General features: G+C 31.0%; 2 protein-coding genes across 2 annotated transcripts; both read left to right on the top strand.

The window, feature by feature from the left end:
* The first annotated feature begins 1,908 nt into the window (after positions 1 to 1,908).
* LOC101211052 (zingipain-2) lies at positions 1,909 to 5,824 on the top strand. Its single transcript, XM_004152623.3, has 5 exons — positions 1,909 to 2,496; positions 3,421 to 3,656; positions 3,854 to 3,994; positions 4,086 to 4,517; positions 5,325 to 5,824. The coding sequence occupies exons 1-5, from the start codon at positions 2,091 to 2,093 to the stop codon at positions 5,403 to 5,405; spliced, it is 1,296 nt and encodes a 431-aa protein (XP_004152671.1). The 5' UTR covers positions 1,909 to 2,090; the 3' UTR covers positions 5,406 to 5,824.
* A 4,713-nt stretch (positions 5,825 to 10,537) lies between these two features.
* On the top strand, positions 10,538 to 11,780 carry LOC101211302 (thioredoxin H1). Its single transcript, XM_004152624.3, has 3 exons — positions 10,538 to 10,713; positions 11,166 to 11,288; positions 11,430 to 11,780. Exons 1-3 carry the CDS (start codon positions 10,627 to 10,629, stop codon positions 11,589 to 11,591), a joined length of 372 nt encoding a protein of 123 aa, XP_004152672.3. The 5' UTR covers positions 10,538 to 10,626; the 3' UTR covers positions 11,592 to 11,780.
* The last annotated feature ends 1,162 nt before the right edge of the window (positions 11,781 to 12,942 follow it).

Below are 12,942 nucleotides of genomic sequence, written 5' to 3'. Positions count from 1 at the left end.
AGGGAAAAGAACAAGAAAATTGGAAATAGATATAGAAGAGGGTCTCGCAATAGATAAGAAAGACGTACTCTGCTTTGTCCTCACCAACCTTCCCCTCACTTTTCGGCTACTCTTTATCTTTCCATTTTTTTCCTTTTCTCAATTTCAATTCATTATTACCAAAAACTGAAATCATATTATTTATTACCTAATCCATATTAACTAACTACTTTAAATCTAAACATAAGAAAGATAAAGTCATTTCTTGGAATTTTGTAAGTTTGTGAAATTAACTTTAGTTGTAAAGTTACAATTAGAAAAGATATGCATGAAGGAATGTTTTGAAAGAAGTTTCACACGTGGAGATATGTGAGAAAGAAGAGTTATTGAATTTTGATTTTGAATCTTGGATTGGACTCCAACCCTTTGTTAGATAATGTAGACATCTTCTCATGATTGCAATCCACCATGGATAAAACTACGAGATGCTGAGTCGGCACTTATCTACATTATGTGTATTATATATCTTTTACAATCTAAAGGTATTTTATAAAATAGAAAATAATTAATAAATGAAACTAAAATAAAATAAATTCGTACAAATACGAGATAGAAACACTATTTTTGTTAGTCATTTAGGTTCATTTGATTTGTGATTAGAAAATAGAATCTAATATAGTAGAAACTAAAAACAAAATAAAATTTATGTTTGGTTGTTAATGGTAAATATTTGAAAACTAGATTGAAAGTGAGCTAATCAAGGGTTGTTTTTAAAAATAAGTGTGTAAACAGTTTTTTAACTTATGAACCAAACCGAAAGGAAACTCAATCTTACGTTGTAATATTTTGAAACTGTGATTGAATTGAAATCAAATTTAAAACCGAATTTTGAGATCCAAAAATTCAATTAGAAACTTCAATAAAAAATGAGCAAAAGAAACTGAAAAATCATCAAGAACATAGGTTTTCCATAATTCTGTCTCACTTGAAGTCAAAATGGACTCCAGTGATGGGCTGAGGCCCTACACTTATTGGACTCTTGGCCCATTCAAATTTAAAACTCCGTTTCCGTTTTCTTCACCAAAAGGCTAGACGTCAAGCCCATTAATTTCAACCCGTAAATTCATATAATTGGGTCAATTAGCAAAGATAATTTAAATATGGTTTTTACTTTTACAATTAGAATAATTAACCAATAAAATATTATTATTATAAATATTTGAATAAATAACACTTATTTATGCACGTATTTATTATTACTTTTCTTTTTAATTATAAATAAGAGTGAGAAAATTCAAACTGACCTCTTAGTCAAAGATATATGTCTTAACCAATTGAGTTATATTCAAGTTCACATTGTTAGTTTATTATTATCTTTTAATTATTTATATAATTGATAATTTAAATTTGATGTCCAAAATTTATAAGATGAGATAATAATTAGAAAAATAAAAAGAAAATACACTTCATGCAATAGTGACTTCATTTTTTCCAAGTTATTTAAAACACAACGTCACTTTCTTATGATATGCAAATAGTGCTTCGAGATTGGAGAACCACGTTCATGGTGGGTGAAAATTTATTATATATAATCGTTTTTTCTAATGCTACCAACTATTTCAATTGGATGATAGTTCACTTGATTCAAATATATAGATATTATCAATAGATAAGAGTCCGTCTTACTTTTAAAAAATATATATTTTATTTAAACAATTTTTATGAAAGTCGATTAAAATATATTTAAAAGGTTGTTTAAATTTTTTTTAGAAAAGATGATGTTGTTTTTACCAACGATTTAAATACCAAAAGGAAAGCTGTAGATGATTTAGAAGAATGTATGATTAGGAATTGAGGACAAACACTTGAAGATCGTTCTGGAAAATATCCAAAAATAAAAGAAACCAAAGGCATTAAAAATTCGCACGATTTAAAATATGTTTCTGTTCACGATTGGGGCTCTTGTCAATTTCCAATTGGTTCCGACTCTTGTTCATCCAAGATCGAGTAACCAATCCCCTCCCGATTTCATCACATTCATCTCCGTCGCCCGTCGTTGGGATGCCAACTAACCCAACACCGGTGCGCTAATATCTCGACAAAGGGAAGATATGGGCAACTACGCCTTCCATTTCCTGACTCTCTTTCTCCTTCTTTTTCGACCTCTTTCTGCTACTTCGAATGTTTCGGAACTTTTCGAAATCTGGTGTACAGAGCATGGGAAGTCGTATTCCTCCGCCGAAGAAAAGCTCTACAGACTCGGTGTGTTTGCCGATAACTATGAATTTGTTACCCATCACAACAATTTGGACAATTCTTCTTATACCCTTTCTCTAAATTCTTATGCTGATCTTACCCACCATGAGTTTAAGGTCTCTCGCTTGGGTTTTTCCCCTGCTTTGCGGAACTTCCGGCCGGTTCTGCCGCAAGAACCATCTCTTCCACGGGATGTTCCTGATTCGTTAGATTGGAGGAAGAAAGGGGCGGTGACTGCTGTTAAGGATCAAGGAAGCTGTGGTATGTTTATGCTTTGTTTTTTTAAAAAAAGATAAATTATTGTTTAGTGATAATATTGAATTTGATTGAACTACTCTGTTGTCTGCCATGGATGCGAGTATCTGAGCAAAAACTTTTGGGTTAATTTTGACCTTTACAAATGGGATCTTCTTAAATGTCATCATTTTAAATTCTGTATATATGGCTGTCTCTTACAAATAGAAACGAAGAAGCTAATAGAAGGGGAGAAGTGCTTCTGTTAATTTCTTAATCCAGAACATTTGGTCATATGCGTTTAAGCATTTGCTTTTTACTATGCATTGTTTTCTTTCTTTCACTTTTGTTCATTTGGGTTTTCCAAATTTGGCATATATGCCATTGTCTGACTTTATTATTTTCTTCCTTTCACTCTTCACTTTTTCCTCCCTAAAATTTATATAAAATTTTACTCCTGTGGAATGTTTGAGAATTTGTGTTAGCGACTGGGTTTACTATAATCTCATAACTTTTTTTTTGGTTTAGTGATAGTTTTAAGATTGTTTGATGAGCGGTTTATGTGAATTCAAATTCTACGATGTTATGTGGTATCTTCTCCATTCTATTTTAAGTAACTGCAAGGAGTATTGCAAGATTTAAATTGACATTTGACCTAACATTTTAAGAAGAGTGTTAAGACTGTACAATATTAATAATGTTAGTCTAGTGTTTAGTTTTGGATCTCACGATGATGTTATCATATAACATGATAGTGATCACCAAGGTAGCAGAATTGATTTCAAAGTCCTGTCTTCATTTTCATCTCTTCATGATAAGCCTTGAATTTTTTTCCTTTTTTATGAAAAGATAGAAAAAGGAAAAAAGCCTCAAGTTATTTGGAAGTTTTACTCATCATCACCATCATCATATTTGGAAAAAAAACTGATACCTCTCATTTTCACTTTTCAGGCGCTTGTTGGTCTTTCTCAGCTACAGGAGCCATGGAAGGGATCAACCAGATTATGACAGGGTCTCTTATTAGTCTCTCTGAACAGGAATTGATTGATTGTGACAGATCTTATAATTCTGGCTGTGGAGGAGGATTGATGGATTATGCATACCAATTTGTGATCAGTAACCATGGGATTGACACCGAGAATGATTATCCTTATCAAGCTCGTGATGGATCATGTCGTAAGGACAAGGTGATACAATCCATCTGTCCCTCATGTTTTCCTAATAGATTCACAGTATTGATAAAGAACAGCATGAACGGGGTTGTAAACTTGGAATAAGCATGGAAAAGTTTATGATAATTGTTTACCAGGGTGCTCATTTGAGACCCTTAGGGATAGGAAAAGATTGCTTGCTGACTTCCATTTTATGTTTATTGAGCTTGCAGCTGCAGAGGAATGTTGTTACCATTGATGGCTATGCCGATATTCCTTCAAATGATGAAGGAAAATTACTGCAAGCAGTAGCAGCTCAACCTGTGAGTGTTGGCATATGTGGCAGTGAGAGAGCCTTTCAATTATACTCAAAGGTTGGTCCTACTCGAAACTGCTATTTGATGAGATTCCATCATATATGAAACTATAACTGAAAATCATGAGTTGTATTTACTTGCTTGGTAGGGAATTTTCTCCGGTCCATGTTCAACTTCTTTGGATCATGCTGTGTTGATTGTAGGATATGGATCAGAAAATGGAGTTGATTATTGGATTGTGAAGAACTCATGGGGTAAAAGTTGGGGAATGGATGGTTACATGCACATGCAGCGCAACAGCGGCAATTCCGAAGGCGTTTGTGGAATCAACAAGCTTGCTTCATATCCAACTAAAACAAATCCTAACCCTCCTCCATCCCCTCCTCCAGGTCCAACAAAATGTAGTATTCTTACTAGCTGTGCTGCTGGAGAAACATGTTGTTGTGCAAAGAAATTCCTTGGCCTTTGTTTATCATGGAAATGCTGTGGATTGAGCTCTGCCGTATGTTGCAAGGATGGTCGTCATTGTTGCCCATTCGATTATCCCATTTGTGATACTGACAGGAACCTATGCCTCAAGGTTTGTTCTTTTTTCTAGTTTTTTTTATATGGTATTTTAAATGAAAATATATTTTTACACTTAGTCAGATCTAGTCCGTTTTGAAGATTTATTATCTTAATGTTGTTTTTCTCCCTTCAAACAAGTTTCTTCATCCGAAAATTGATTCATTTGCATAAGTACATGTTAGAGATAGAAAACACATTACCTGTCAGGATGTACACATTACAACTCTTGCCTTGTCCTGCCTGTGCGACGGGGAAGTTTAGGAAGTTTGGTATTCGTTTCCTAATCTTTCTTCTTGCTTCTCAGAAGAAGTTGCTAGGACTTCTTCTATATTGCCTATTTGGTTTTGCTCTAATATTTATGAGGAGACTCTTGTATTGGACTATGGTTAGTTTATGCTACAACATTTTTCTTCAAATTTTCATTAAGAAAGAATAAAAGAGCATACAAGAGAGTTTACTTAGCTCCTTCCCGTACTTTCTCACTTGATCTCCTCATTCCCTAAAAATGTTGTTATTGGTCTCAATCTAGATAGATACTCCAAAAAACAGAAAAAGTAATTAGCCTATCACAAAAACTTTACATTCTCGTGAAAAGGCGAACTCAAGAGAACTTTAACCTGATAGACAATTTGTACACTTACTGAACACCTACCCATTTCCCATTTACAGCTACATGTGTATGAATAAAATAAATTACAGCAACATAACTTCTAGCAAAATAACATTATTTAAGTAACTATATGTTATAAGTGTTTCCTTTTCTTTGTTCTCTCTGTTTACTTTTCATATTTTAGACTAACAGTTCATATCATCATGGCAGCAAACGATGAACGGTACACGAACAGAAATACTTGAGAATAGGAGTTCTTCTGGATCATCTGGTACTTGGAGCTCTTTCTAAGGTTATTCTATGAAATGGCTTCATTTACAGAACAAATAAAGGCTGCCATTTCTGTTACCAACTTTTAGCTATATCTGAAGTCTAAAGAGGTTCAATCAGAGGTTCCTTTGCGTCGTTATCATGCCAGATTCTACTTTTTAAGAGGTTCCTCATGTCATTATCTTTCTGCTATGGTCCAAAATCTTCCATGGATTAGCTTTGGAGGCTTCTTACTTTGGTCCAGGCCGGAGTTTGATCAGACTTCTGATCAGGTTGCTACGTTTCATGTTTTAAAGTTGTATTAGACTATATCTTTAATATTATGGACTGATTGGAATCTATGAAGTTGGTTGTTTCTTGTTACCCCTTTGAGAACTTTGGTTCATTTATTTGCTGTTCCAAACGCTCCAATACAGTTTGATGCTCTTTTATTCCGTAAATATTGAAGGAACTTGTACTTACTGTTTAAAGCATTTTTTTAAAAAATTATTCTCTCGTTCTCCTTCATTTTTGTTCTGTAGTAACATAAACTGTTATTGCAATTTTGGCTTCATTTATCCTTGAATTTAATTTTTAGTATTGGTATCTCTTAATTAATTTAAAAGGATTATAATAAATTGATTGTACTTCATATAAAACTAAAATTTTAAATGTCTGTCAGATAACTATTTTAAATTAATTATTACACGTTCTAAGTGAGTATTTTGTAAAAAGTCAAAATTAAAAGAAAAATCTTAAAATTTATGAACGAAGTTGATAAAATTATAATATTTTAAAACTGTTTGATTTAATTGAAATCAAATTCAAAATCTAAAATATTAAAATTTGAGATCCGAAAGCCCAATTAAAAACTAAAATCAAAATGGGCAAAAGAAACGGAAAAATCATCAAGAACAAAGGTTCCCCATAATTTTGTCCCACTTGGAGTCAAAATGGATTCCATTGCTGGGCCGAGGACCTACACTTATTGGACTCTTGGCCCATTCAAACTCAAAACTCCTTTTCTGTTTTCTTCACCAAAAAGTCAGAGGTTAGGCCCATAAGTCCAACCCGTAAATTCATATAATTGGATCAACTAGCAAAGAAAACCTAAATATGATTTTTAATTTTACCATTAAAATAATTAACAAATATAATATTTTTATTATGAATAATGGAATAAATAACACTTATTTACAAACGAAGTCTTTCAACTATAAATGAGAGCGAGAAAATTCAAACATCTGATCTCTTAGTCAAAGATATATGTCTTAACCAATTGAGCTACATTCAAATTTACCTCGTTAACTTACTATTATTTTTAGTCAACTAATTATTTAAAAATTGATAATTTAATTTAGATATCCATTAATGAAATTTATAAGTTGAGATAATTATAAACAAAAACTACACTTTATGTAATAGTGGTAACTTTCTTTAATGGTCTATTGAAGTGTGAACTCGTATATGCATATGGTGCTTGGGATATTTATTAGACGGAAATGTGTATCACGTTTGTGGTGGATGAAAATTTATTATACATCATTTTCGTTTTTCATTGAAGTGTGAACCACGTCCACGGTGAGTGGAGGTTTATTACACATAATTTTGTTTTCTAATGCTACTAACTATTGGAATTTGATTTCAAAAGAGTATATGTGTTTGGGTATTATCACTCAATTAATCTTGTTTAGTTTTAACTTACACATAACAAGACGATTGTTAGTAAGATTATGGTGTATCAATGGGATGATAAGTTCAATTGATTCAAATATACATACATTATCAACAATCACATTTCGTTTCACTTAAAAAATATGTTACTTAAAAATATAATTTCTATTTAAACAGCTTTTATGAAAATTGATTAAAATATATTTCAAAAGTTATTTAAAATGATAGTTTAAAGTAAACACTTAAAAATATATTACAAAAGAAAAAAAAGATGATGTTCTTTTTCCAACCATTTAAATTCCAAAACAAAACTCTTAGAGATTGTTTGAGGGAATTGGGATGAGAACAAGATTGACTAAAATTAATGATGTATGTACTTAGTTAGGCATCAGAATAAGTCCTTTTTTGTATTTCATGTGTAAAATTAATCATGAAACTCTATAAAAATTTAATACATTAGTGAATAAACCTAATTCGAAATTTTGAGAAAACTAATTATTTAACAATCAATAATAATATTGATTAAATGAGTAGCTTGATAGGATAAATTTAATGAATTTAAATCTATATAAATACGATGTATTAACAAAAAAAAAATACTTAATACCGATCTAGTTAATCATTTAATAGTTTTTCTTTTTTTTCTTTTTTTACAAATGTATTGTAATAAATGCTGGGTGAGAATTTAAACCTGAAACTTCATGTCTACAGAAATATACAGGTGTGAGTTGAGCTAAGCTTATGTTGACAATTAGTTAATAGTTTTATTGCATCAATTATTTAAAAATATGTACGAATATATATACACATTGAATTATTAAGTTATTGTAGTTAAATAGTAATTTAATTTTTTAAACCACAAATTTAATTTGTATGTAATTAATTTTAGTGTTATAGAAAATAAAAAATACAAAAGAATGTATTAAAAGATAGAAGATAGTGGATAAAGAAGAAAATCGAGGATAAATGATTTAATACCTAAACAACAAAATTTTCTACTAAATAAGGGTTTAGTTATGTTCTACCTATTTCCATTCTTATTCCCACCCCGATTCTCTCGATCTAACTCGTTAGAAAATATGACAAACATTTCAATACCATTCTCGAACATATCATAAATAAAAAATTAAATAATTTAAATTGAAAATTTACATTACATGATAAAACTTTTTTTTAAAAAAAACCAGCTCACGATTTATAAAAACGATCAGCTCATGATTTCTATTTTTTGCACATTCCAAAATTGAGAAATCAAACAGTAACTTGCATTTAAATTTGATGCTTTTACAAATTTAAAAATGTAGGCTACGTGCTCATGGTAATTTTTTTTGGTATTTTTGTAGGATTTTTAAAAAAAATAATGTGTTTTGTAAAAGTATTTACAAAAATAGGGTAGTTGGAAAAGTATTTTAAAAAATAGGTGACTGAAGTCGTGTACGAGGTACACGACTTCAACAAATCGAAATGGTGTCGTGGACCGGACTTACGATATTCGAGTGGAGTCGTGGACCCGACCCACGTTTTCTGACTGGAGTCGTGTACCGGGTACACGACTCCCGTACAGCTGGCACATTTTGCCGCGTATAGTGGAAGTCGTGTACCCTGTACACGACTTCCGTACAATGAGTCAACAGTGAATCAACGGTCAACAGTCCAGTCAACCGTAGGGTTCACGGGTGGACGTAGGGTTCAGAGGGTGTGAACACGTGTCGCGCATGCAGGAAGTCGTGTATTTCGTTCGAATCATAAACGTTAAAGACATTTTTACAAATTAACTAAACTAATTTGTTACCTAAATTCTTGTAAACATGCTTATATAGTAACCGATTACTCTGCATGCAAAACAATTAACTTTATTTGAAGAGACTAAAATCTATTTATCTTTTAAAATAGAAGATTTTATAAACTAAAATTTAAAATACAATAACCAAAATTTACATTTTCAAAATATATTGACTAAACTAAATCAACATAAAAATATAACAAATATTTAAAAATATATTGACCAAATCAAATTAAAATGCATCTAGAAGAAGAGATGGTTTTATTGGTACACAAATGAGAGAGAATATTCCATCTTCCAATTTTCTTAGAGAGTCAATTATTATTGTTTGAAAGCAAGAGGTGCAAATGGAATATAATTAGTGGCATTTAAATATTATATTTGTTTTTAAATTATTATCTAAAGATATTCCCATTTGACATCAATAAATAAAAACCTCATCTCCAAGAATATATATATATACACACATACTAGTGGCCTATAAATTTTAGTTTTCTATTTGGAAAATTCTAAGAAATATACAAAATATTTAGACATCTTTTCGTGTTTTTTCAAATACAAATAATTTGTTTTTTTTTTTTTTAATTTCATTATTTTTCGATCTTTATTTATTGATTATTCTATTACTCGACGGCAAAAAATTACGAAACATCTTTATTTGTTTCGGTATAAGAAATGAAACTTCTAACTTTTAATTTCAATTTATATGTTAAATATTATTAAGTTAAGTGTATTTTTAGTAAATTACCTATTGTTCTTTAAGTAACAAATAATGAATGAGATGAATATCCGTAAATTATGAAATTTTATTATATGTGTAAATATTTAGTTTAAAATGATTTTCTATTATTTTTTCTAAAGTTTAATAAAAAGTGAGATAAGTCCAAACCCTAGATGATAATTCCCCTATTTTCCACGCCTATCATTTGTCCTTATGGAATTTTTTTAAATGCACTCAATTTTTGTTATATATGACTATTATTTTATATTTTTTGTATAACCATGTCAATAAAGCCAATTTAAATGTTACCATTTAAACGGTGATATTTTATTATATTTTAATTCATTTTAGAATATTTAAAAATAACATATTATTTAAATTATATTAAGTTAGAATACATAACGACAACAAAATTTGAAAAGAAATAGTTCATAACACATTTTTTTTGTCCATGGTAAGTTTGACAAATTGACTATTAATTGAAATTATGAAACAGTAATCTATTTTTAAATTTGCTATTTTCACACTCTCAAAAAGATATGGGTTACAAACTCTATTATCATTTTTTGTTTTTTGGTTTTTTGTTGGAACTCTCTTGTAATGTTTGACTAAGACTCTTTTAATTAAATTTTATCAAGAGAGATTTAAATAAAAATAGTTAAAAATAGATTTCTAAAAAATATATATTTTATAGAATAAATCCAAATGTACATTTATTATGATCCACCGAAACCTGTGAAGGAAAATTTGAAAACTGAGATTTAAAAATAAAAATTGAATACGAAGTCTTTGTGTTTTATTTAATTCTCTTTGCTTTATTGAATTATTAATTTTCCTATTCGCATTTGGAAGACACGACATATTATGCTTTCACATTTTTGCCATATGCGCTCACGTATAGACAATTCAGTCCACACGGCCACCCCGCAATAAATGCCAAATATAAGGGTACTTCGGTAAAAGTGTATACCCTTTTGCTTTCTCTATATAAATCATCCTCCCCCTTCTCGTCCCTCTCCATCGCATCCTTTTCAAACGCAGCGTGGACTTTTTGGTGAAGAACACAGATTCTTGTTAGAATATCAATGGCTGAAGAAGGGCAAGTGATTGGAATTCACAATGTTAAGGAATTCGACGAGCAAGTACGCATAGGAAAGGAAGCGAGAAAACTGGTATGATTTTCGCTTTTTTATGACTTTCCATTTCTACTTTCATTTGATACATTTTTTTGTATGTGATTTCGGTGGAATTTTGGATTTGATGCGTGGGCATATCGGAACATCTTTAGGGTTTCTTCTGTTGCATTATTATGGTTATTGTTAGAGTTTCTTCTGTTCGGTGATTTGGGAAAACTCGCGATTCATTCGTTAGGGTTTCTGATATTTATGTTTGATTGTGTCTGGTTATTAGTTTAATTTCTTCAGTTTTGACTAGTTATATTCCATTTGAAATGTGGAAATTGCTAATAGGACGAATAATCGAATGTTTTGATTTTATCATTCTCTTCAATTTTTTTCTGTTATTCGTTCCGTGTCTTTTTAGAACAAATCTTTGGGATATTTCTCCTTGTTATATATAGTTTCAGCTCTGTTGTTCCTGATGTTTCTAGAATTTTGTTTGGTAGATTGTGGTGGATTTTACTGCTTCTTGGTGTCCACCATGCCGCTTCATAGCTCCAATATTCGCAGAGTTGGCTAAGAAGAATCCCCATGCCATTTTCCTGAAAGTGGACGTTGATGAAGTTCAAGTAAAGAAATTTATCCCCTTTTCAACTTTTCCCAAACTATCGTATTATGCTCTCTTGATACAGTGGAATGGAACTGGTCTGTTGATTTGATATTTTCTTTCTCTCTCTCTCTCTCAAACAATGGCTCCTGTTTCTTTGCAGGCAATTGCTGCGAGGTTCAACGTTGATGCAATGCCGACCTTTGCTTTCGTGAGAGATGAGGTGGAAGTTAGCTCTCACAGGATCGTCGGTGCTGACAAGAATGGGCTGATGGACAAGGTAATTGAGTTGTGCGGTCCAGTTCCATCAACTTCTACTGCATAAATGGTCAGCTTGGAAGCTCATTCTGCCTCTTATTAATATGGTGCATTGTTGATGATTCTAATTTCGAGTTTTTTCATGGATTTCATGACAATATGTCTGAGATGTGTACTTGTTTAATGAACGTTTGTAGAATAATAAATGTATAATAAGATTTAATATATAAATTTGCTGTTTGAGCTTTTGAGTTAAGTGGTGGGTTGAAAGTTTACAGATGCTTTCTTTTGTGTTGATAGAAGAAAGAGAAAGAACATCTAAAAAAACACTCTACTTTTGCTTTTCTTTCTCTTCTTACCCTTGGCTTTGGGAAGTCTTCGGAAAGATGTAAGACTTGTAAGATTTATGGTTGCCTGAAATTCTCATGTTTTGTGTTTGATCGTACGTGATGTGTTATGCTTAATCAGGTTAGATTAGATCTAAAATTTTGGAGGACTAGTCGTTTTCTGGTCAAGATTTAGGGGTCCTTCGGTATGAGAAAATAGGATGAGAGAGAGGAGGAAAAGCGCAAATAGGCGTCTGCATCAAGGTGGTCCGATGGACCATCTAAACACTGCTGACTACCCAACCCAACAGTTTGGGTTGCATTAGAGTTACACTTTTGAGTTAGTTTGACTTGAATTTTATGTGTTTTTTAGTTAAATTGCTTTATGTTTTGAGTTGATCCAATTCATCTTGAATTTCTATTATTATTTATACATGTATGACTTTTGTTCTATATTGTTACCATGTACACCCGTACTTTCCGTTCTCTTGGAATAAAGATAAAAGTAATTAGAAAAAAAGATAAAGTTTGATGGTGGGGTAATGGAATAAATTATTCCTAAGCATCTTTTGTATCCATACATTATAGCTCTTTTCCTTTCACTTTTACGATTCAATATTCTTGCAAGAAGTTTTTATTTTCTATTTATTTTATTACCTATTGAATTTAAGATTTGTCTAAAAGATGTTGAACGTATATTAAAAAATGATAAAAATTTGATGTGGCCTTAGCTATAGGAATGTCCATAATAGTTCATTAGTTATCCAATTAAGAACTTCTTATGTAGTAAAAAAATTGTTATTCAAAAGTACCAAGTTATTATTTCATTACCATGTTTTATCATATTATGGTTCGTTATTTTCTTCAGACTTTTGATTAGCTTGTCACCTTTCAGGTTCCTAAAGTTGTATTAGATTATATCTTTAATATTATGGACTGATTATGATCCATGGAGTAAATTTTGATTCATTTATTTGCTGTCCCAAATGCTCTAATATAGATTGATGCTCTTTTATTCTATAAATATTGAAGGTATTTGTTCTTGCTTTTTAAAGCACTTTTGCAAACTTATTGTTATTAGAAAAAGTCAAA

Source organism: Cucumis sativus, chromosome 2 (assembly GCF_000004075.3).
Source record: "Cucumis sativus cultivar 9930 chromosome 2, Cucumber_9930_V3, whole genome shotgun sequence".
In the NCBI taxonomy this organism is placed as follows: domain Eukaryota; kingdom Viridiplantae; phylum Streptophyta; class Magnoliopsida; order Cucurbitales; family Cucurbitaceae; genus Cucumis; species Cucumis sativus.
Note: the sequence above shows the minus strand (reverse complement) of the source record. Positions and strands in the feature narration are given on the sequence as shown.